The sequence below is a fragment of the Pelophylax lessonae genome (genome assembly GCF_965119305.1).
Source record: "Pelophylax lessonae genome assembly, chromosome: 4".
Taxonomy (NCBI): domain Eukaryota; kingdom Metazoa; phylum Chordata; class Amphibia; order Anura; family Ranidae; genus Pelophylax; species Pelophylax lessonae.
Window position 1 is genome coordinate 354174604 of NC_138771.1, and position 26422 is coordinate 354201025.

At 42.4% G+C, this 26422-nt stretch overlaps 1 protein-coding gene across 1 annotated transcript in view; it reads right to left on the reverse strand.

The window, feature by feature from the left end:
- NDFIP1 (Nedd4 family interacting protein 1) overlaps nt 1–26422 on the reverse strand; it is a 65343-nt gene that overhangs the window by 19946 nt on the left and 18975 nt on the right. Inside the window, exons 2-3 of the mRNA XM_082255917.1 lie at nt 7153–7240; nt 5685–5815 (exon numbers count right to left, since the gene is read on the reverse strand). Coding sequence (XP_082112043.1) covers nt 5685–5815; nt 7153–7240 — 219 coding nt within the window. The remainder of the gene's footprint in view (nt 1–5684; nt 5816–7152; nt 7241–26422) is intronic.

Genomic DNA, 26422 nt, shown 5'->3' on the forward strand with positions numbered 1-26422 from the left:
CCATCCAATGGTCCAGGCAAAGTCTGATTGCTCAGAGTTCCAAGACATTGATCGGTAGTCTGGACTCTTCCAGTGTCCAGAGCCCCTGAGCATAATTTCTGCCGAGGACGCCTCCCCAGCCAGACAGGCTGGCATCCATGGTGACCACTATCCAATACAAGGGGAGGAAGGATTTGTCCAGCTGAAGCGTTGGATAATGAAGCCACCATATCAGGGACTCCTTCGTTCCCCGGCTCAGCCGGATCAGATTGTCCAGAGACTGCGGAGTCTTGTCCCATTTGGCCAGAATCTCTCTTTGCAGGGACCTCGTATGGAACTGTGCAAATGAAACTGCCTCGAAGGTAGACACCATCAGGCCCAGCACCCGATTGAAGTCCGAAGGAATGACCATCCGCTGGGCAGCAGCAGACGAATTGCAGCCTGCAATTTCTGGAGTTTGTCCAGAGGAAGGAGCACTCTGGCTAAGGCCAAGTCAAGAGTCAGATCCAGATAGTCCAACTTTGTGGACGGAACCAGAGCAGTCTTCTGCAAATTCAGAATCCAGCTGAACTCCCTCAAGTTCATATGGTGATTTCCAGGTTTTCCACCAGAGCAGTAGGAGACTGCGCTCACAGAAGGAGGTGTTCCAAGTAGCCCAGTACCGCGATCCCCCGTTGGCGTAACAATGCTAGCACCATGGCTAACACTTTTGTGAAGACCCAAGGAGCAGTGGCGAGACCAAAGGGTAACGCCACAAACTGATAATGCTCCTCTCCCACCGCAAAGCGGAGGAAGCGCTGGTGACTGCACATATTGGAATGTAAAGGTAAGCATCATTGATGTTGATAGAGGCAAGAAAATCCCTCTGATGCAGAGATGCCACCATTGGACTCCATCCTGAACTTCTGCACCCGCACAAAGCAGTTCAGCACCTTGAGGTCCAGGATTGGGCGCACCTTGCCTTCCTTCCTGGGAACTGTAAACAGGTTTGAGTAAAAACCCTGAAAACGTTTCGAAGTCAGAACTGGGACAATCGCCCCTTGAAGTAACAGGTATTGTACCACCCCAAACAGACCCTGTAAGCGGTCTGGGGACAGGCAAAAGTTGTAAGGAAAGAACTTTGCCTGGAGACAAGGGCGAAACTCGATCTTGAGGCTGGACCGAATGACTTTGTGGACCCACTTGTCTTGTACCAGGGAAGTCCACGGGTCCAGAAACCAGCGCAGACCTCCCCCCACCCCCAATACGAGTGAGGGTGCACCTTCATGCTGAAGGAGCCTTGTCTGCAGGTCTGGAGAAGCCCGCTCTCAGCTTGCCAGACCAGGTTTCCTTTGGATCCTCTAGAGGAGGCCCTGAAAGGCTTCGAGCCCTTGTCAGTCGACCCTGAGGGACAAAAAAACGTCTTATGAGCCGAGAAGGAGGGCCCACGTCTACGACGAAGGTCCTTGCCCTTAGTAGCCTGCGGAAGAATGGTACTCTTTCCCCTTGCAAGTCCTTTATTAAATGTCATCCAGGGTAGCTCCAAACAGGCGATCTCCTTGAAAGGGAAGATCAGTCAAGGCCTTTTTAGAAGTCTGGTCCACAGACCAGCATTTGAGCCAAAAAACATGCCAAAAAACATGCCAAAAGGACGACTGCCGAAACAGAGAGCTGAGCCACTAGGGGAGCAGCATCCAAAGAGGCATCACAGATAAACTGAAGCCCCTGGACCAGCTGGCCCGCCAGCTCAGCAAAGGTGGGGGGCTGTTCTCCCTCCAGATCACGGCGTAAAAGCTTAGCCCACTCGGTCAGAGTTTGCGACACCAGGGCAATGGTGAATACTGGCCTCAGCCGAACCAGCCAGAGTGTACATAGTGTGGGCCACAGCCTCTGCCTTCCTGGTCTTCCGGATCCTTCAAGGTGGGGGCTCTTTAACTGGAATCATGGTTGCTTTGTTTAATCCGGAAACCCCTTAGGGTCCACCACCATTGGAACAGTCCACTTCCTAATAAGGGACTCCTCATAGGGGTATCGCCTAGTAAATCGCTTAGGAACCCCAAGGGGACCCTTTGGTTGTCCCCACTCTTTAAAGACAATTCTGTCAAAATAGGCGGGGAAAAGAAACACTTTTAGCACTCTGGATGGCTTGTGAGTGCCAAAGGAAACTTTTTGCTAGTCTGTCACCCGAAAGCCATCTCCACCCGGGACAAAAAGGACTCCAGGACTGTCGTCAGTGCATCGATGGATGGTTGGGACCCGGAGGGCCCCGCAACCTCAGAGAGGGGATAAGGTGGGCAGATGTGCTTCAAAGACTTCATGAGTTACCAGGGGGACCCCACAAAAAGTTTAAAACACTGAAGGGACAACCCCCACCGTGCTGGCAGCACCACCTGGTCGCCAGGCACAAAGCAACAAGCTATCCTCAGCAGAGCTGGAGAGGACCCAACCAGAATCACCACCCAGCAGAAAACAGGCACCTGCAGCCACCAGGAAAATCTGCACTCCACGTGCAGCGATCAGGAAGTAAAAAGATCCAGGAGTCAGCACCAGGGGATGGGGAGGGGCTCCCCCCACCAAAATTGCCGCCCACAGGGCTGCACTGTCATGGCCACCGTTATTATCAATGGCAAACCTCTGCAAAATGGCCACCAGACTACACAAACATGGCCGCCATGCATTGAGCACACAGGCTACAGAAAAATGGTGGCACCACAAGGCTCCCAGGGACCAAGGAGGGATCCCTAGGCCTCAAGGATAGGCCCAGGCAGGATGGGGGGCCCTGTCAGGAGCCCCCACCTAGTACAACCCCCCCCCCGCACAGCCAATCGCCAGCGGTGCTGCACCCCCCCCCCCCCATCGCACATCCCCCTGCCCCCACCCCAGGAGGTGGACCAGTCCACCCACACCACACCAGCATAAGTGGAGGGGAGGTAGGATGGGGGGGGGACAGATGAAGGAGGGGTGCCTGAGGGGAAGGAGGAGAACCCGGGGGTCCGACCGTCCCAAGGAGGGGTACACGTCCACCCCAAAACCCTCCAGGGGGAGAGGGGGGACAGCTACTCACCATACCAGGAACCAGGCGGGTACCGCTCCAGATAGAACCCCTCACCATCGAAATGGGGGGCTGTCGGCCAGGGGGGAAGTCTGCAACTCCGGCCGAGACTCAGTCATATGCAACCTCGCGAGGCGTTTAACACGCAGGCTAGCCCCTGTCCAGTGGGGCTGGGGCCATGTCGCTGCAGACCAAGTGCGAAGTTGAGGTCTGCGCATGCTCACTGGCCAGACTGCTGGATCTAATTTATCCAGCCCGTCGCCCAGTCTGGCAGTTCATTGTATATCTCACAGGAAAAAAACAGGAGAAAAATTTCTATCTAAAGAAAAAATTGCCAGGACCACAGATCCCAGCAAGGATCTAGGTCCTTACTCCTGACTAGGCAGAAAAAAAAACTGAGTACCTATAGCAGAGAGAGGGAGTATACCCCCTGGGACTGCCCACCGGCGTAGCCAGACTTTTTTTCTGCCTAGTGTCCTACTCCAGTAGGGGGGCAGTATAACACAATGGTTAAGAAGATCAGGAGCTGTGTCCATCAATGAACGAAAGAGAAAGGTATATTTATTTGCAAGGTCACCTTAAAGAAATAATGTCAATCGTATAAAAACGTGGAAATAAAAACAGCTTTAGAAAGTTTTGTTTTGGTAGTTATGTATGTTGGATGCTTCTCCCCACTCTAGTACTACTGTACATCACTTTTATTTCCTATCACAGCTGCAGGGACCTAGTGACATAATATCTGGGAGGGAAAGATACAATAGGGAGATGTAGGCATCCAACAACACACTCAGAAGTGGCAGATACTAAACACTATAGTGGTGTTTCTAGTTCTGCAAGAGATTTGTCGCGCTGGCAGTATGCATTATAACTGTACTTTTTTAATGCTGTATTTGTTTTAATTTTCTTTTTTGTTTCACCAACAATATCTCTTTATTGGGTGATTTCAAGCTCATGCTACTAAGGATTCAAGCCTGCTGCTTGCCTTCGAGTAAATGCAGGCTCCATTTTACAGCAGAATGTTTATTGTAGAGAATAAGACTGGCCAACTTGAGAAATGAAAGAGTCATGGCGCTGACAAGCTATGTCCACAACCACGGACTCTGGCAGCCATCTTGGGTAAGCCTACTGTTTGTACTATATGGTAAATATGCTTCTTTTAGACAGGGGCCAGCACCTTGAGCTGCATGCAGGCAGCCTATAGAGGTGGGTGCAAATGCATGTTAAAAATTGACATTTGCGCAGGAGCGGCTTTATGGCCCTGAACACACACTGTATGAATTCAGGGTCATGAATCTGTTGCATTTGCATTCACCTCTACAGGCTGCCTGCATGCAGCTTGAAGCAGATGCAAATGTCAAAGCAAAGGCAGCCTGCGAGCAGCACAGTGCTGGCGCCTGTCTGAACGAAGCCTAATTCTGTGCCTTTCAACAGTTTAAAGGATTTACAAAAGAAATAATACATAAGAGCCGGTTCACACTGGGGCGACCTGTCAGGTGACCTGGTCGCCTGACAGGTCGCCTGCCATAGAGAAGCTGTGGACCCGTTCTAATAGGAGCGACACAAGTCGCTCCGACTTAAAAAAAGGGTCCAGAGCTTCTTTGGGGCGACCCGGAGCGACCTGCATTGACTTCAATGTTATGAAGTCCGTGCCGGCCGCTCTGAGGCCGCGGTGCGAGCAGCGCGCCGCGACATTGTGAGGTCGCCCCGGCAAGTCGGATCGCTCTAATGTGAACCGGCTCTAAAGGTAGCTCCCAAATGTTTGATCTTCTGCTAGAAAGAAAATTACAAGCTGAGAAATAGAAAACAATGGTAGCATTTTTAGAAAACAGAAAGCTCTCCCACAGCTGGTATAATAACAAACAAATCAGATTATGTTTTTTTAATTTCCCCCCAGAACAATCTGACTGGCTTCAAATCCCACACAAGATCCCCACATGCTACCACCACAACCCCTATATTTTGGAGTGAGAATCTTAGGTGTTTTACCCACCACTGCTGCAGACTAGGGAATCAGGGAGAGAATGGTGGCATCATCTCACCCCAATTTATTTTTACATCCACCCAGGTAGGTTAGCTCAATCTTTGCCTCATCTTAAAAAATATATTCCACAGCATCATGTTACCCTTATGCTGTAGAAATTTCTATATGAAGTTATAAAATATTTATGACACTACAGTATAAAAATCTAGCCTTCTTCTGTGATTTTGGGATCATACCAGAATCAACCCTAGAATTTGTGACTAACATTGAACCTTTAACCAAACATTAATTGATTTCATGGTGTTATAACAGCAAAAACAATGATATACCCAGCTTTCAAATATGAGTGGCTTATTGCACTGCAATTACAAGAAAAAGGCTGTATATAGAGTAGAGCGGCATGAACCTGGGGTTTATTTTGCTTCACTGAAGAAGTTTCTTGCTGCCTCCTTCAAGTCTTTCTGTCACTTGCTGCCAATGATTGTCAGACAGATGATTTCCACATAAAAGCCAATGAAGAATCTTCTTAGACACAAGCTAGAGCACAGCCAGCAAGCAGCAGGAAGACTTGAAGGACCAAGTGTCTATTTAGCTGGAATACATAGTATATCTCAATAGAGTTTATCTTTAAGCACTCTCTGGAAAAATAAATTGCAGTAAAGGAGTATGGATACTGACACAAAGAGTACTTACTCGTCCAGGAACAAGAGGTATTGTGGCTTCTACCTTAGTCCTTTCAGCTTCATCGTAACTTGGCAAGGACGTTGCCACATTGTAAGATGGTGGCTTGGGGAAACCAGGCTCATCTTTGTAGTCAAAAAATGCTGTTTAATATAAAGAAAAACATCAAGAGACTACTTTAAGAAATCGTTGCAAGTTATTTCTGCTACCGCTAGAGATACTGTCACTTTGCCCAAACAGGGAAAAATTACAGTTTCTTTGAAAAGAGCTCCCCAATCCACCTTGAAGGAGCAGTGAACTGCTCCCCTTTAACATTGCCCCAGCCTAGCAGCCATTTGTTCAGTCACATGACCAGGGGGAGTGATGTCATTGCTCTGCTGGGTTGCCGACACAGCTGATTTTAGCACCAGTAACAGAAGAGCAAGGAACTGCAAAGGATCACTGGTAAGGTTTTTTTATGAGGTCAGGGGATGCATTTTGCAGAGACACCTCACCCCAGGAAAGAGACAGTCACTCTATAAATCCCAACTCTGAAGCTGTTTGAAGCTCGGAGCTAAAATTCTGCAGTTGCTTCTCCTTAGTAACAAAACATCAAGCCTTATCTATTATATATAACATATATTTATTATTCAAGCCCTACTCCAGGCTGCGGTTACCTTTACGCTGCCGCACTACGTGGGCTAAATGCTCGTTTCTCACTTCCGCCTCTCTGTTGAACTGATCTGGTGAAGTCTGTTTAGTTCAATGCCAAGCCAGTCACAGCTCTCTGAGGTTATTATGTACAATGCAGGACAGTGAGAACTGTCATCATAAAGTGTAGGAGAGTCCCAGCTGCTGGGTGAGCGAGGAATAGGGTAGCAAGAAATAGCTTATGCGACCTACAAACAATGTGCTGCAGAGGGAGATGGACTTGTAGTTTTATTTATTCACAGATTCCTTTGTATGAATGGCACTGCTATATCGGATGTGACAATGGCTGTGGGATGTCACAGGAAAGGAGGAATTGGAAGAAGGGGGGCTCTGGGTGAACATGTTACAAAGTACACCCAAAATATGGGTGTAAAATGTTTAAAAGATGAAACTATCCTTTAACAGTGCACCAATGCAAGTTCATTATTGGAGGAACAATGCCAGGTGGAGACTTTCCAATTCCAGTCCCAGAGCAGGATCAGAGCACGATAGACTTCACTAAACTCTATACACTTCAGATTTCCAACTGTTGTGGTAGTTTTGTTAAAAAATAGTTACAAAACTTCCTTGATAAGAAATACATAAAGGTGCTGCCATTGCTGCCTGGTTATGAATGTCCTTTGCCTAAGATTCTTTACATAGCTGAAGGAGTTATAGGCTGAATTTACACGTCTTGCATGTAACAACGGAAGCAACTAATTTAGATGCTTTAAGGCTCAACAAGCAAGAGGTGACACGTGCCTGTATGCTGCTAAAGTGAAGTTTCTGAAATGAAGAGAATATCACTGACCTGCATTGTCTCCAGCAATGCTGCTGTATGGAGGTGGAGCGTCTGCTGCAGCCTGGGGATTTTCTACAGGCTCCTCTTCATTCTGTAACTGTAGTAAACAAATACCAGGTTTAGAAACATAAGTATTAAAATTTTGTTACATACAACATAGCTGCCAAAACCCCACTAAAAATGACAGGAAGTGCAACATTTTAACCAAGTGATCCAAAACCTGCTATATCCAATAATGGCTAAGTATGATTTGAAAATGGTGTACAGTAATCCCCCGCTACATCGCGGTTCAGTTTTTGCGGTCCCGGTAATTTGCGGTTTTTTTTGTAATGTTATTTTACTATATAAATCATTAAAAATGAAAGATTTTTGTGTTTTTCATAGCTCTTGCTCTTTCTCTAAGTATCTTTTATGTGTTTAAATGAGTTTCTATTGTTTTAAAAGTGTGTTTAAAGACCTTAAAATGCTTCTACACGTACAGTGACAGTAAAATAAACATGCCTACAATGCATTTTAATAGGGTTTTTCTATTTTGCGGAATTTCACTTTTCGCGGCTGGGTCCGGAACGTAACCCCCGCAATGGAGGGGGGTTTACTGTAATTGATAGAAATGTTAAAGCAGAACATTGTCTTCCCAATAAAATATGTGCTGCAGTACTTAATTATAAATACATACAGACTTACAGTTTTCTCTTAGTTTCCCACAAAACAAATTCTGAGCCTATCCGTGAAGTCCGTGGAATGCAGCGTCCGGTGATGGTGTGGCAATGATGCTGCACTGCTCCTTTCAGAATTCAGAGCAGTGTTGCCACTCTCATGTAGACTGTGTATAGTTGCACTACAGTGGGATAAAAAATATTGCAGGGGGTAAGGCCATCAGCATTCTTACTGCTGAGTAATAAGGCTATAGTTCAGTGATGGCGAACCTTGGCACCCCAGATGTTTTGGAACTACATTTCCCATGATGCTCATGCACCCTGCAGTGTATTTGAGCATCATGGGTAATGTAGTTTCCTGAACATCTGGGGTGCCAAGGTTAGCCATCACTGCTATAGTTTGTCAGTCAGCAAAAGGCCTCAGCCAATACTGCCCACTACCTCCTGGATTGATAGCACTGTCTGTATTACTGAAACCCTGAAGTGTCAGGGAAGGGAGTATGTGACACAAATTAAGGAGGATTTAGTTCATTCAGTGCAGGTAAAGGAAGTTCTGTTTACTATATGAGGCTTGTTCATCACATAGTAATATAGTAGTGGATTTAGGCCCATTCAGATGGGTGATGGCACCCGAACTGCATGCATGAGGTTCTCGTATTTGCACCTGCATCTGCCCCCAGCTGTGTACAGGCAGCCTATGGATGTGCTGCGTGTCAAAATCTGACATGTGTGCAGCAGCGGGTGCATGGCCCTGAATGCAGATAATGTGCCACGTACCTGCTGCTGCACACGGTCAAGTTTTGACAAGTGGCTGCGTCCATGCAGATGCAACCTCTGCATCCATTTCCATAGGCTGCATGCACACATGAGGCACGAATACAAATGCCTCATGCATGAAGTACGGATGCCAGCACCTGTCTGAATAACCAATATGCAAGGGCCTTCAGTTGTACTTCAATTTATTAACAAACACATAGAAATTGTATCTGGTACCAGAAAAGAATAATGAGGTAGATTGTGATTATGATGAGGGAAAAAATGGCGTCAAACTGGCGGCCCTCCAGCTGTTGCAGAACTACAATTCCCATCATGCCTCAGCCTATGGGAGTCATACTTGTAACTGTAAAGCCTCATGGGATTTGTAGTTCCGCAACAGCTGGAGGGCTGCCAGTTTGACACCTGTGGTTAATGTATCACGTTTAAAACTTTAAAACAAAAAAAAATAATAATAAAAATAAATTAATTAAATTAATTAAAAAAAAAACTGATATCCAAAAGGTGAAATTGGGGTAGCTGTGTTTGCGTGTAATATAATGTGGCTGTAATGGTAATACCTGAAATAAATTATTTTGCTTCTTATCTCTAGAAGCTATTTCTTAGGTAAAGTTAAGGAATCAAGCTTAAGATGTTAAATGCTAGTAATACACATATCTGCAGCTTTAAAGTACCAGCCTCAGATCATTCACAGCAGTTAATTCCACCCCTGCCATCTCACCAGCTGTCAGGGAGTGGTAAGATGGCAGCACATGCTAGGGGAAGTCTGCTCAGCCTAAAGTTTTTCAGAACCAGCACAATGAATCTGCAACAAGGCACAGCAGGTAGAAGGAGAAAGCATTTCATATCCTATACTCCACTCATTCACACATCGTAAACCCGTAAAGAATATATTTCTGCACTGGTTGGAGTTAACCTTGAAAAACATGCATGTCATGACATCATAAATCTTGTGACAGGCATTTACGGAACCAATGTCTAATATAGCACAGCAACCACCACCATTTCCCTACAGGAAATAGCTAAGGGCCTCAAAAACCTCACCTACATTGACATTTTATAACCTTATGCTGACGATGGTTTGCGGAAATTACATTCAAGTATCGAATTTATGTGTGTGTGTGTGTCTCAGGTTTCTTCCACACAACTTATCTTTCACAATTGTGTGAAACAATTCCTAGAAACAGGAACTGTACCATTTCCTTAAAGCAGCGCTTTGCCCTATCTAACACTTATGTCCCTACTGGTAGCTAATACTTTTGTCTATAATCTTTGGAAAGGTTTATTTTTTTTCATTTTTTTGTCTAAGTACCTTTTTATTGTTTAAAAATCTCACACTTCTGGCCTCGTCGCCGCGGCAAGGTAGGTCTTTCCTTTTCTCCCGTTGGCTCCTGGGATATCAGTGTCATCAATCCCAAGACTTAAGGGGCATCTTGCGCTGCTGGCATCGCGTTATTTCAAAACCAGAAATGACGTGATGCCAGAGTTAGGCACCATTTTTCTTCCGCCGATGTTGTCATTACTATGGCATCTTGTCAAGAACAATGTGCGGCGCACAGTGTTGTTACCGCACATGTGCAAGATCGTGATGTGCATGCTGGGTACAACGGCTGGCAGTTGATATGGCCACTGCCAGCTGTTCTCGGATCACAATTCAGGTATGGAATAAAATAGCCTAACTATTATCAGCAAGAACAAAAAAAAAAAATTTAGAAGCTCAACAATAGGTTTATTGTTAATTGCTTAGGAAGTCTGTAGCTCCTCTTTAAAGCAGAACTACACTGCATCCGTGCACCACAAACGAAAAATGCTAGACACCCCCTTGCAATTCTGGCAGTGGCCATCTTGAGTACGGACAGTTGATTCATGTAGCATTTCCATCCTGGAATCCATCTGCCATTAGCTCAGGCAAGCAGGCAGGAGGGTGTGCCTAACTGAGAAAACCCCTCCTTCCCTCCTGAAGACTCCTGGGATATAGGACATCATTCGCCTAGGCCTGGAAACCAGGAAGTAACTGAAGAAATGTACAAAGTGTAAAACAAATACATATACTATAACGTCCTATCTATTTACTAATTCTAGCAGAAGAAGGATTAAAGTAGTCAATGTGGACTGAGAGAGTGAAGTTCCGCTTTAACCCTTTATTTCCAACACAGCTCTTCTGTCTCATCAATTATTCAGTAGTCTTGGCATTTTTACTGAGAGCACTTAGCTGCTAACTGAGCTGGGGCTGTACATCAATCACTGATTTATTCCATCACCCATGTCATCTAATGTGCTTCAACTCTACAAAAGGCTTTAATGTAAGGCAAATGGGGCTGCTGAGGATAAGAGGAATAGGAAAAGGGAAGCAGCACTGGCCAGCCTTTGAAAACCACACAGTGCTGTATGGCAATAGTGCAGCATATCTACAATATTGTATGATGATTCTGAAAAGATCTTTGTAATATCCCCTACACACAGCTGGTATCTAAATCATGACATAATATACTTTCTCTGCGATTTCAGAAATGCTATGACCAGGTTTCTGAAAAACAGACTACAGCGCCATCCTGTCACCAACTACTGATTAGGTGTGCTTCTCCGAGCATTAAAGAGTATGTAAACACAACATTTCATATTCCTTATATGTGCTTGCTGTACCATATATTTGTATGAAAATGTATCCTGTTTTCTTTGTATTGCCTCCTATGTATGAAATCCCTGGCGTTGCTGCCTGCCAGTCCCTCTGCTTTCCTATTAAAAACTGACCACACTAAGCATTAATTCACAGTGTGGTCAGTTCTCTAGCTATCCTGGGAACTCAACCTGTTCTCCAACGACCATACTTGTCCTGGCACCCCCCCATGCAAAGCCTTTCACTGGGAAGTTTAGTTTACTTCTGTTTCTCCTCCCCCAGCTCTTATGTGCAGTGCCTTGAAAAAGTATTCATACCCCCTGAAATTGTCCACATTTTGTCATGTTACAACCAAAAACATAAATGTATTTTGCTGGGATTTTATGTGATAGACCAACACAAAGTGGTGCATAACTGTGAAGTGGAAGAAAAATGATCAATGGTTTTCAAAATATTTTTTACAAATCAAAATTTGAAAAGTGTAGTATGCATTTGTATTCAGTCCCCTTTACTCTGATACCCCTAACTAAAATCTATTGGAACCAATTGCCTTCTGAAGTCACCTAATTAGTAAATAAGAGTCCACCTGTGTGTAATTTAATCTCAGTATAAATACAGCTGTTCAGTGAAGCCCTCAGTGGTTTGTTAGAGAACCTTAGTAAACAAACAGCGTCATGAAGGCCAGGGAACACACCAGACAGGTCAGGGATAAAGTTGTGGAGAAGTTTAAAGCAGGGTTAGGGTATAAAAAATATCTCACAGAATACGGTTTAATCCATCATCGGAAATGGAGAGTATGGCATATTGCATTTTTGGTTGCAACATGACAAAATGTGGAAAATGTCATAGGGTATGAATACTTTTTCAAGGCACTGAGGGAACAGAGAAAATGTAATCACTTATAAAAAAAAGTGTTTAATGTGTTTTTTTTTTTTTAGATCTATACACAAATGCTTTTCCTTTCATTTCTATTTTACCACTTTTGGACGGGAAGGATTTACCCCCCTTAATGACCAGGCCATTTTTTGCAATACGGCACTGGGTTACTTTAACGGACGATTGCGCAGTCGTGCAACGCTGTACCCAAATAAAATTGATGTCCTTTTTCTCCCACAAATAATTATTTCTTTTGGTGGTAATTGATCACCTGTGCGATTTTTTATTTGCGCTATAAACAAAAAAACAGCGACAATTCTGAAAGAAAAACAATATTTTTTACTTTCTGCTATAGAACATTCCTAATAAAAAAAAAAAATGCAAAAATATAATTTTTTCATCATTTCAGGCCAATATGTATTCTGCTACATATTTTTGGTAAAAAAAAGAAAAAATCCCAATAAGTGTATATTGATTGATTTGCGCAAAAGTTATCGCGTCTACAAACGAGGGGAAAGATTTATGTCATTTTTATTTATTTATTTTTTACTAGTAATGGCGGCAATCAGCGATTATTAGATACTGGTCTAAACTGTTCGATCTATTTTTAGATCCTAGATCTATTTTTAGATCCTGGGCCAAACTGTTCAATCTATTTTTGGATCCTAGATCTATTTTTAGATCCTGGTCCAAACTGTTGGATCCATTTTTAGATCCTAGATCTATTTTTAGATCCTGGTCCAAACTGTTCAATCTATTTTTAGATCCTGGTCTAAATTGCCGATCTATTTTTAGATCCTGGTCCAAACTGTTCGATCTATTTTTAGATCCTAGTCCAAACTGTTCGATCTATTTTTAGATCCTGGTCTAAATTTTTTTATCTATTTTTAGATCCTAGATCTATTTTTAGATCCCGGTCCAAACTATTCAATCTATTTTTAGATCCTAGATCTATTTTTAGATCCTGGTCTAAATTGTTCGATCTATTTTTAGATCCTGGTCTAAAATTGTTTGATCTATTTTTAGATCTTAGATCTATTTTTAAATCCTGGTCTAAACTGTTGGATCTAATTTTAGATCCTAGATCTACTTTTAGATCCTAGATCTATTTTTAGATCCTGGTCCAAACGATTCAATCTATGTTTAGATCTATTTTTAGATCCTGGTCTAAACTGTTGGATCTATTTTTAGATCCTATATCTATTTTTAGATCCTGGTCCAAACTGAAAGATCTATTTTTAGATCCTGATCCATCTATTTTTTTAAAAATAGATGGACCAGGATCTAAAGATAGATCTTTCATTTTGGACTAGGATCTAAAAATAGATCCAACAGTTTGGACCAGGATCTAAAAATAGATCCAACAGTTTGGACCAGGATCTAAAAACAGATCTATGGTCTAAAAATAGATCTTTCAGTTTGGACTAGGATTTAAAAATAGATCTAGGATATAAAAATAGATCGAACAGTTTAGACAAGGATCTAAAAATAGATCGAACAGTTTAGGCATGGATCTTAAAATAGATTGATCTATTTTTAGATCCTAGATCTATTTTTAGATCCTTGTCTAAACTGTTCAATCTATTTTTACATACTAGATCTATTTTTAGATCCTGGTCTAAACTGAAAGATCTATTTTTAGATCCTAGATCTATATAAGCTTACCTTGGTCTCATCAGACCACAGGACATGATTCCAGTAATCCATGTCCTTAGTCTGCTTGTCTTCAGCAAGCTGTTTGCGGGCTTTCTTGTGCATCATCTTTAGAAGAGGCTTCCTTCTGGGACGACAGCAATGCAGATCAATTTGATGCAGTGTGCAACGTATGGTCTGAGCACTGACAGGCTGACCCCCCACCCCTTCAACCTCTGCAGCAATGCTGGCAGCACTCATACCTCGATTTCCTAAAGACAACCTCTGGATAGGATGCTGAGCACATGCACTCTTTGGTTGACCATAACGAGGCCTGTTCTGAGTGGAACCTGTCCTGTTAAATTGCTGTATGGTCTTGGCCACCATGCTGCAGCTCAGTTTCAGGGTCTTGGCAATCTACTCTGTAGAGTAACAGTTCTTTTTTCAGATCCTCAGAGAGTTCTTTGCCATGAGGTGCCATGTTGAACTTCCAGTGACCAGTATGAGAGAGTGAGAGGGATAACACCAAATGTAACACACCTGCTCCCCATTCACACCTGAGACCTTGTAACACTAACGAGTCACATGACACCGGGGAGGGAAAATGGCTAATTGGGCCCAATTTGGACATTTTCACTTAGGGGTTTACTTACTTTTGTTGCCAGCGGTTTAGACATTAATAGCTGTGTGTTGAGTTATTTTGAGGGGACAGAAATTTTACACTGTTATACAAGCTGTACACTCACTACATTGTAGCAAAGTGTCATTTCTTCAGTGTTGTCACATGAAAAGATATAATAAAACTGGAACAGCCAGAATCTTGAACAGTTGTGCATGGCCACCAATCAGCTTCTCTCTTTCATTTTCTAAAACTTAACTGAACAAGCTGAAGGTAGAAACTAATTCGTTTCCATGCACACCTGCTCCAGATTTTGTTAAATTCGCCCCTTTATCTTTTACCATTGCACAGAAATGCAGGCAAAAGTTGTAACTGGTTACATATGGAGAGCCTGACACCACCAAATCTTAATACAGTATACAGAAATGTATTAAAAGCATCTTTAATCACATCAGTGCTATTTCATGTACAGCATACCAAGGGATATAATTTGCTGAATTGGTACATAAAACTGCAAACTGTTAGATACAGCAGATACACATACCCACGGGTGGAAGGAAAGAAAAGCGCTTGATTCCCCTATCAACACAGCCAACGTTGATGAGGGAATCCCTCCCGTTGTGCTATTGTATCCTGGCAGCGGGAGGTTTCCCCGCCATCAGAATACAAAGACTGCTGCTGCCAGCTATAGCCTGCGGCCCTAATCATATGAAAAATGCCCAACAGGCTGGTTGTACTGATAGATCGACTTCAGAATAATTAATCTGCCTACAGATGGATCAGAATTCGGCCAGTTTAGCAAGAATTTTGATCCGTCTATGGCTGGCCTTCAGGGCTGCATTTGCCAACAGATCAAAACCTAATGCTCATGTAGGCTTAAAGGTATTGTCTTAAATCCGATTTTTATTACAACCTTTGCTATTGTAGCATAATTACATAAAGTTTAAAAAAAAAAAGGGAGAAACTGACATCCACTACAAAAATAAGTAAAAATACTTGCCATACAAAAACTTGACTTACAAACTGTATTTATTTAACCGCTTGCCGACCGCCGCACGACTATTTACTGCGGCGGTCAGCCCCTCACAGGCAAAGTACTACGTCGCTAGCCTGTGAGGGTCTAGGGAGCGAGCGCGCGCTCCCGATCCCACGCGGTCACGGACCCCCCCCCCGCGCGTGTGACCGGCGGACCCGATGTCACTCTGCGATCGTCGGTGCAGAGGGAGAAAGGCAGGCGGCTAATGTAAACAAGCCGCCTGTCATTCTCCCTGATGTAGGACCGTTGATCATACGGTTCTACTATGTAGGACCGTTGATCACTGTTCCTACACCTCAAGCCACAGCCAATCACAGTTAGAATCACGCCCCTAGGGACACACATAACCCCTCCCTCTCAAAAAAAGTTAACCCCTTCACTGCCAGTGTCATTTTACAGTAACAGTGCATATGTATAGCACTGATTACTGTAGAAATGTCACTGGTAACCCCAAAAGTGGCAAAAATGTCAGTCAAGGGTCCGATCTGTCCGTCGCAATGTCGCAGTACCGAAAAAAAAAAAAACGCAGATCGCCGCCATTACGCGTAAAAAAAAAAAAAAAACAACAAAAGTGACAAAAATCTTTCCCTTTGTTAGTAAATGCGATAACTTTTGCGCAAACCAATCAAAATACGCTTTTTGCGATTTTTTCACCAAACATATGTAGCATAAAACAAATTGGCCGAAAATGTTAAAACATTTTGATTTTTACATTTTTTGGGGGGGAAATTTCATATAAAAAAAATGTGAAAAATATTGTTATTTTTGCAAAATTGACGCCCTTTTTTTTTTTTATAGCGCATGATCAAAAAAAAAATCGCACAGGTGATCAAATACCACCAAAAGAAAGCTCTGTTTGTGGGAAAAAAAGGATGTCAAATTAGTTTAGGTACAGCGTCGCACGACCGCGCAATTGTCCGTTAAAGTCACGCAGTGCCGAATCGCAAAATAGGCCCTGGTCAGGAAGGGGGTAAAATCTTCCGGGGCTTAACTGGTTAACAACACATGTAAAGACACACCTTTAGTGTCGGTTCACACTAAGGCGATCTGACTTGGGTGGCGACCTGTGAAGTCGCGTGCACCGCGACTTCGGCGCGACTTGCACAGACTTCACATAATGGAAGTCAATGCAAGTCGCTCCGGGTCGCCCCGAAGTAGTACAGGAACTATTTTCTAAGTCGGAGCGACTTGAGTCGCTCCTATTAGAACGGGTCCTGTAGCACAGAATGGTCGCCTGACAAGTCGTGGTAGTGTGAACCGGGACTTAGGCATATTCCTTCTAGAAGAAGAGATATACAGATATAAATAACATACAGTGGATATTTATACATACATACATACAGTAGAGATACTTGTACATACATACATACATACATACATATGCAATGGTAGTAGCAACATAAGACAAAATAAAGAATTCATATTTTCCTCCTTCTGACATTTTATTAAACATAAAGCAACCTTGTAATAAATGGAAGTGATGCAATAGTTACTGCACAGGAATGCAGAAGTTTTACCAAGATCAATGTATAAAATCGACTCTATAAATATGTTCACTATATAAAAGGTGGTTTACTGAGTACAGCAATAATGGTAAACATTTTCTTATATATAATGAAATACCAATTAATTTAGAAAGTGTCTTGTTTCTACCCTATGGGAAAAACAGGAAAATGTTCTATTTTAGAGAGCCCCATTCTGTGCAATTGCACACTCCAGTATTGCATGAAATGCCACAATTGCCCTACGCTAAGCATGTCTATCTCCTGCACAAATCAGGATCTGTACCGTAGCTGCAATTCAATATACTCTACTGCACAGACCCCAGCACAGCTCCTCCCTGGGCAGCAAAGGGACTGATTTCTTAAAATAAATAGCTGCCCTATTCACATCTGCCCGAAGTGCGTGTGCGCATTTTAGCCACGCTTTTTTAACGTTTGTCGCACCACAGCATAAGGCAGCTCATTCACCTGAATGGGTAGCTCCTGTACCTTTTTTTTTAGCAGTGAGCCTCAAACTACAAAACACGCGTTTGCTAGCCACATTTGGGGTATCAATAAGAAATAAGAGCACAATTTCGGGAATCCCGTTTCTTGATACGTTACCTGAATGCAAAGGTGTGAATGGGGCCAAGTGTCTGCTGATGAGGTTCTATTTATTCAAAGCACCGCATGTCGAACCTTTGAAGCCCCAGTCCATTCACACAATTACACAGTGGGCATAAAGTTAAATACACAGTTGAAATACTTAGGGGACTCTAGTTATGTGCCGGACTTTGCTCTGGCCATTACCAGACCAGCGTCGTGCTGTGCTTTGGCACTATGGACTGTCGTCACTTTCAACAGATGTCCTATCTCATATGAAATTAAATGGTAAGCATTATAGGAGTAGGAACATGTTTTACTTTTTTAGGGGGTCATTTCTACTATGCTTGACATGTTTGTGTATATACGGTATATATGACTCTACTGTACTTCTGTGTTCCTATAACAAATTTATATTATATCTTGTGATTTAGAATCAGTAATGGGATTTCACCTGTTTGGTCCCTGAAGAAGCCATTTTATGAGGATCTATGCCTTGGCGAAACATGCCGGACCTATGTGATCCATACTGTTGTTCATGAATTTTTTTTCTACCATGTTTGGAGATGCCTATGTCTGTTTTATGGTGTTTTTAACATTTGTATTTTGAATAAAACTATTCCTTTTGTAATGGTCCTTTGTCAAGATTTGCTACCACAATTTACCACCAATCATTGCCCTTGAAAATCCCATGCGTTCGGAGAGGTGCAGCTCTGACATCCCTTCAGCCTTTTGGCTTGATCGCGTGCCGGGCTTGCCCCTAACCATTTTATATATATTTTTCTAATTGTGATTTAGGGATGTTGCAATGATTGTTGTGTCAATGTGAGCGAAAATTCTATTATTTCCCTGTACAGTTGAAATACTTGTTTTACCTGCCACAGGACTTGTTATTCCAGTCAGCCAATCTTTACATACCACTTGCACCTTGCCCAGCCAGACAGGTGATATGCTTCAGTCTTGGTTTTCTGGCTTCCTATGTCACCTTCCTGCCCTCCTGTCATAAACAGAAATCACCTTCGTGGCCTCTGTTCAGTGCTCAGGAAACTGACCCAGGAAGGGTAGGGCCTCTTGTACATGGACACATTCCCTTGAATATAAACAAACAGGACCCCTGTTTGAGGCACGGGCTCTGAAGGTCTGGCACGGTAAGTCGGACCTTTAGTGCGCATGCGCCGTTGACATCATCGGCTGCATGCACTCTTAATATCTCCTAAACTGTGCAAGTTTAGGAGATATTCACAGTACCCTCAGGTAAGCCTTGTCATAGGCTTACCTGTAGGTACAAGTAAAAAGAGAGAGTTTACTTCCTTTAAATAAAGGTCTTATTCAATTGACATGGGGGGGGGGGGCTTCCAGATTTCAATAAGTCAACCACAGCACCCCCACAATTACTAGCCCAGGGTTGTGGGGAAGAGGCCCTTGCCCTCATCAACATAGGGTTAAGGTGTTTTGCGTCCAATTTAACTATGTACAAATTGCCATACCTAAACTTCAGTTTTAAGTCATTAACATTTACTTTGAGCTCCAATGATATTCTCTGTAAACAGATTTGTTGTGTTGGACAGGTACAAGAAAGAATGCAGCCAGGGGACAAAGTAGCTGCAGCTAAATGGATTGTTGCCAAATCCTAGTAGGGTGTTTACAGAGGATATCTTATTGCTGGGAGATTAAAATGGCCAACTATTTTTAGCCAGGTCTTTCTATTTGTCAGCTATAATATCAGGAACTGCTTTTTTTACTTTTAGTCACATTAAACTCATAGTTGTTGCTATACACTCACTATACTTAGGCAGTAAGGGAGAATGCTTTCTGCCTTCCGTAAAAACAAGTCTGCATTCAAAAGCTGATACAGTAGAACCTTTTAAGGTCTTCAGGTACCCTTTAGAGCTCATTCACACCAGCTTTGTTGGGCAGCTTTGCACAATGCAAGAACAAGGCAATCTATTTTATGTCCTAAAGGTTCAAAACATTGCAATGAGAAAAACAAGAACATGTTGTACTTTTGTACATTGCATTTTAAAGTCTGCAACTAACACTTCACATCATTTAAACTTTCAAAAAATGTGTTAAAAAAGTTTCCCATTTAAATGGTTTAAAAAAACCTTAGAAAAAAAAATATTCTGCTTTTCTGGATTTCAGTACTTTCAAAAACACTGTGCAGCTTAGAATGGAGCTTGACATACATGATATACCAGTAAGCCAATCTCTTCTTCCCCAAAGCCTGGCCAAAAAAACATCAGCTTGACCAATCAGCCCCATCCTGGAGACAACACACCACAGTCCTGGGGACTTTAATACACCACAATGGTGAAAAGGAGATCTTGCCAAGGGTTGTATCTGGCTTTTATATAGAAAAGCGAACCTGCTTTTGAAGCATCTTGGCATTCTGAATACCATGTTAATGTGGTTACTCAATTCTCTGGCATTCAGATTAATATCACAAGAAGTTTCACATCCACTTCTTCCCTGCACTAGATGCAGAACTTAAAGCGGAGTTCCACCCATTTTTAATAGGTTGGAATACATAGATCTATGTAATCCCCTTTAAAATGGCTTTTACCAATGGAAACTTTTTTTTTTTTTTTGCTAGTAAATACCTTAATTTCTGCTTTATTCCTCCTCTCCTCACTTCCGGGTCCGATCGGCGATGACGTCATTCGACGATCGGACCCGGAAGTGAGGAGAGGAGGAATAAAGCAGAAATTAAGGTATTTAAAAGCAAAAAAAAAAAAAAAAAAGTTTCCATTGGTAAAAGCCATTTTAAGGGGGATTACATAGATCTAAAGTTCCAAAAATGGGTGGAACTCCACTTTAAGGCCTGTTCACACTACCCACAAGCTTAAACGCTCCATTTTAGCATGCAGGCTTGGGTCAGTTTTGCCAGAAAGTTAGGGTGCAGTGTGATACACCGTTTCAGCGTATGGCATGGTTTACATTTTATTTATTTTTATTTTATTTCAGGTACTTATATAGCGCTGTTAATTTACGCAGCACTTTACATATACATTACAGATTCACATCAGTCCCTGCCCTCAAGGAGCTTACAATCTAAGGTCCCTAACTCACATTCATACATACATAGTAGGGCCAATTTTTTTATACAGGATCCAATTAACCTACCAGCATGTCTTTGGAGAATGGGAGGAAACCGGAGTACCCGGAGGAAACCCACGCAGGCACAAGGAGAACATGCAAACTCATGGCAGATAGTGTCGTGGTTGGGAATCGAACCAGCGACCCTCTTGCTGCTAGGTGAAAGTGCTAACCACTACACCACTGTGCCGCCCATTTCTTTTTAAACCTTTATTTAGTGTACAAATGCACCCTCTATTCAAGTTTCTGTTGTGGTCACCTTGCAGCATGACTTCAGACATTGGTGCCATGGATAAGTTTCAATGAAGACTAACTTTACATTTGCTGCTTACACATGTTTACTACAATACAACGAGGAGCAAAGCAAAACACCTGTCTGTATCCAACCGCTTAACTCCACACAAAATTCAAACACCAAGCACTCCCCTTCTGGCACTTAAGCAGGCCATAGGTTGTTCGAATCTCAGCAGGGACTGGCCGAGATTCAAACCACCTATGGGCAGGCTTATTGTGTACCCAAGTCGATCTGTTGACAGACTTGGGTACAACCAGCATGCTGGATTTTTAGCATGCGATTATTGCCAGCGGCTATGGCTGCTAGCAATAATCACTGTGTCCTCCCAACAGGGACAGGAACGGATCTGTTGGCAAATGCAGCCCTAAGGCTAAAGTCAGCCATTGAGGAATCAAAATTCCTGCTAAACCGGACGAATTTCAATCCATCTTTGGGCAGGCTAGTTTTACTGAACTTGATCTATCAATTTTTTTTCTCATACGATTACTGCCGCAGACTATAATCATTATAATCAACAGCTGGAAACCCCAACCCCCTCCACGAGAGAACACAATAGCTCTGCGGAGGGGAGTCCCAAATCAACACTGACTGTGTTGATGGGGGAATCGAGGAAAGAAATTCAATTCATCTATGGCTTGCGTAAAAAGCCATAAATTTAGATCTGACTTACCACAGTAATCAGTTGGAAAATATCAAAGCTACTGGATCAAGTGACACTAGGGCATATTAAAGCCTATATACAGGATAATGTTCATCCCCTCTAATTGATCACTGGAATGCAAAAAAAAAACTTGGTTACATGGGCTCAAGCCCTAAGTTTCATCTGCTTCTTGGAGAGTCCTTCTTAGGGTGTCCACATCACTGTCTGAGCGACGTAGACACTTCCTATCCAACAGCGGGGTTCTCTCAGGATCCAGAAGAGTAGTGATGTCAGTGGAGGAACTAGGAGGTCAGCGATCATGAGCGCATCTGTAGCACTAGATTAGCAGTCCCCTACACCCGTAGTAGTGGCAGAAAGGGACCGAAATGCAAGAATATAAAAACTTTCTTGAGCAAGTAAGAAAAGACAAAACCTGGGTTTAGAGAGAAGTAAGAGGAAGTGGATAGAGAGGGGTATTTTTGTGGAGGGGTGCTTTACCATTTTTGCATGTTTTTCCCAATACAAACATACATTTTTACAATGCACTGTTTGATTGTACTTATTTACTTGTATCTGCTGGTTTTACATTTATTTACTGGTAATTGACTGGTTTTCCGTTTCTCCTTATATTTACAGCTACCAGGGGATCAATTTTGAACGTACTTTACAGCCAAACAGAAGTGCAACATAATCCTTACTTGTACATTTTTATTATATTCCAGTTAAAACAAAAACACATTGCTGAACATCTCTGCCAAAGTTGAGGGCACAATGCCTTTGCTAAATCATCAGATCAATTCAGTACAGTAACGTGGTAAAATGCTGGTAACACATGCTGGCACAACACATCACATCATGTTGTGGTAAAATTTACTTTGAGTGTTTTCATCCAGCTTTGACAGCAGAGGAACATCCAGCCCAGTTTTTTTTGAGGAAACTACTAGAGTAACATTCGACATGCAGGAGTAGCGGAGTCACCCGGGGAAACCATACATGCTACTATTATCGAAAACGGCCTCTATGCCACACCACCAGTTGTTCGTACAGTACTAATTTATGGCCCATTATAAAGATCACTCTTCTTCCAAGGGCCTAAAAATAGCCTCCATGTGAACTAGGCCTAAGGCCCCTTTCACACATACGATCCGTTCAGTTCTTTAGTTCAGTCACGTCAAAATGTATCAGTTTTCCATCCGTTTTTCGTCAGTTGTTATCCGTTTTTCATCAGTTATCTGTTTTTCATCCATTGTCATCCGTTTTTCATCCGTTTTTCATCCGTTTTCATCCGTTTTTCATACGTTGTCATCCGTTTTTTCGTCCGATCCGTTTATTTGACGGAGGAAAAATAGGGCATTCATCCGTTCAAAAAAAAACGGACATTGACGGAAGCGGATGAAAACGGATGTTAACTGATGATCATCCGTTGTCATCAGTTTTTACATAGAGATACATTGATGTCCGTTTTTCATCCGTCGACGGATGGATGAAAAACTGACAAATGGACAGCATGTGTGAAAGGGGCCTAAGGGTATGATGCAGCAATAGAGGGCACCAATATGTGGTAACATGCTCACAGTAAATCTGTAGGTGTTTTAAACTCTTTCCCCTGGGCATGCCAGCATACAGCAAGTACCTACATATTCAGTTTATTTTCAAACTACTCTAGGAGCTCACAGTTAGGACTTCCTTCTACGCAAATTGCAAACAGAACATGTATGGACAGGCTCCCAAAGAGAATCCCAAGAGGTCCTTGACAGAATGATGGAGCGGTCATCAAATCCACCATGCAAATTTCACAACCTCTACATTAGGTAGAAGTATTCCGCTATAACAAAAACAGGAGTAGCAGGCAACAATGATCCGCAGAACACACACGTTCATTGAACATAACGCACTGCTTATTCACTGAACAAATCCTCATAGCTATGCTTGTTGTCTCTGCATGGAGGAAATGCTACAAAGGATTCCCTGATGACTAGTATAATTATAGTTCTACAAGATCATTAAAATTCAGATTGAAACAAATTTCTACAATTGTATGCTTATAAACACAGGTTTGTTGAAAAGATTATACCCTAGAGTTCAGCTCATCCCTGGGAGAGCCTAGAAGTATGCATCTGAAACCCAATGTAATAATATTTTCATCATACCCGAGATAAGTATGTAGTTCCCGTGCTGCACTGTCATTATAAAGGACTTGTATAGCTTGAAGATCGCCAACTAAGTAATTACTGCAGCCTACATGGTGTGATACAACACAAAGGGGCCTATTTATAAAGAAGTGGTATTTTAAAAGAAGGCTTTGCCTAGAGATCCAGACTTTTACTAGCAGACAGCATTTACACAGGCTGAATCACTACAGCAGCCAAGGGCTAAGGTAGGGGAAAGCAAAACAGTGCAAATGTGGAACGTTAACAAAATTTAAAAGATTAAGAAAAAAATTCTTCCTTTAAAATTTCCTGCACCCTTTCCAAAAATGTGTAGACGAAGAACCTACATTAGTGGGACCATAGATAAGAACTGGTTCATGCACATGCCCCGATAAGACCTAAAGTGGACTAAATTTGAAAGACAAACATTGCCTAGACGTTAGATGAAGGGACTTTACATGTCTTTTTGTAAAACGACCTTTCCCTTATTTTCTACCAATCTTTTCTGTGAGTGCACATTGCCAGCATGGCTTGCACTATTCAGTGTGCACTCTAGGTTTATTCTTAGTTTATGTAGAAGTTACATTAAAAGTGGTCTCTCAGCGCCTGAAGAAAGACATTTCTGGTCTAGAACAGTGATGAAGGAGAGTGCACAGTTATCAATGGAAGAGAGCAAACTGGAAGGCAAATCTACCATAATGTGGATGTATGCTGTGCATCCTTGCACATTATTACTAGTGCTCCTGCAGTTAAAGTTCAGCTTTTTTAAAGTTTACTATTATAAACGCTGGACTAAAGCCCCGTACACACGTAGCAATTGTCGGACGTAAATATTCGGCCGACCGATCGGCCGATTGTCGGCTTGTTAGTATGATGCTTCCGACAACCGACTGTGACTTTTCGGCCGAACAGAATCGGGTGTGCAGGCTATAAAATTTTTGTTGGCCGTCACCAGAACGGCCGATTATTCGCCAGTCAGTACAGAATTCGGCCGACTAACAGCAGATGAGAAAGACTGGGCATGCTCAGAGAAGAAAAAACAAACGGAAAGTAAACCATCACATGACATCACTTCTGTTCTGCAGTCGGCTGTTGTTGGCCGACAAAATTCGTGTGCAGTCTTTAGCACTTTTCAACCGATAGGACATCACCGGACAAAAGACGGCCGATCGTTCGGCCGACATTCGGTACGTGTGTACGGGGCTTAAGGCTGTAGTATAATACTACAAATGATAAAGTGCAAGGGTGCAAATCTAATTACCTACAAGGCAAAAATAAGAAATAAAAATAACTTTCTACTGCATTAAAGTGCTAATCATAAAATAATTAATGAATAAATATACAGTAAAATTTTGCAATCCAAAATATGAAATATAAAAAATAAAAAAGTCCTTCAATAATTCTTTAGGTGATAAACAAAAAGTGCTTCAGTGCAGTATTCACACACAAAGTGCTGGTGCTCCCCTTGGGTGACCCCACTCATCAGAAAGATATAGATACTATGCCTTGTATCTGGATATGGCAGTAGCCAGATGATCCCACACTGATCCTATATCTCTAAAGGATTGCTGACAACATCGCTGGCTGTGTTTTACCTCATTTGAATAGAACAAGAAAAGCCCGCCATGGTTCTGAAGTACATCATGAAAGTTTATTAAAGATAAAAGAATCACACCTACAAAGTTGCAGGAAATAAAATGCGGTCTGGTCTAGTCTGATAGACGCTGCTCTCGCAGCGTGCGTTCCACCGACCGGAAGTAGTAGGGGCTGACGTCATACGTTCTCTGCCACACTAGACGCTGCGTTTCGCCCTCTTATTTGGCGTTCTCAATAGCTCAATTGCCCGATCATGCAATGCTGTGCACAAACTACATTTTTATCAATTTTTTTTCATACAAATAAAGCTTTCTTTTGGTGGCATTTGATCACCTCTGCGTTTTTAATTTTTTTTGTGATATAAACTAAAAAAGGCCCAAAATTTAAAAAAAGAAAAAGAAGAAAAACAACTTTATTTTTTCACTTTCCGTTATAAAACCTATCCAAACAAAATATAGAAATTCTTCAAAAGTTTTGGGCAAAATGTATTCTGCTACATGTCTTTGGTAAAAAAAAAAAAAAAAAAACCAGTAAGTGTATATGGATTGCTTTACGTGAAAGTTATAACATTTACAAACTATGTTATAGATACTGGAATTTTTTTTTTATACTAGCAATTGCAGCGATCGGCAACTAGTGGACTGTAATAGTGCGGCAGCCAATTTAAAAAAAAAAAAAACAACAAAATCTGACAGGGAACTAACTGGCACTGAAATCTTTAGCTACACAGATACAGTGATCAGTGCTAAAATACACACTGTCACTGTACTAATGACGCTGGCTGGGAAGGGGTTAACATCTAGGGTGATCAAGGGGTTAAATATTTGCCCAATAATGTCTACTGTGTGTGTTTTACTAAGCAATGTGCCGGTTTTTACTTAATGCTTTGCAGGGAGAAAAAAGCCAGCACATCGCTGCTGACTGTAGAGAGCCTTGTGTTGTTTACCAACACAGGGCTCTCTTCTGTCATTCGCTAAGCCAATCAGTGGGTCCTGGCCATAAATTAGCAAATGACAGCACAGTCTACTGGGTTTGCACGTTAGCCTGGAAGAAAGTTATGCCTGTACGAGCCAACCTGCCACAGTAAATGAACTGCGGCGGGTCGGAAAAGCGGTTAAAGGGCAAACAAAAAACAGTAAACCCTGCCACTTGCCTGCAGCAGGGTAAATGTTAATAAAACCAGCTGCCCAGTGCCTAGAACTGCATGA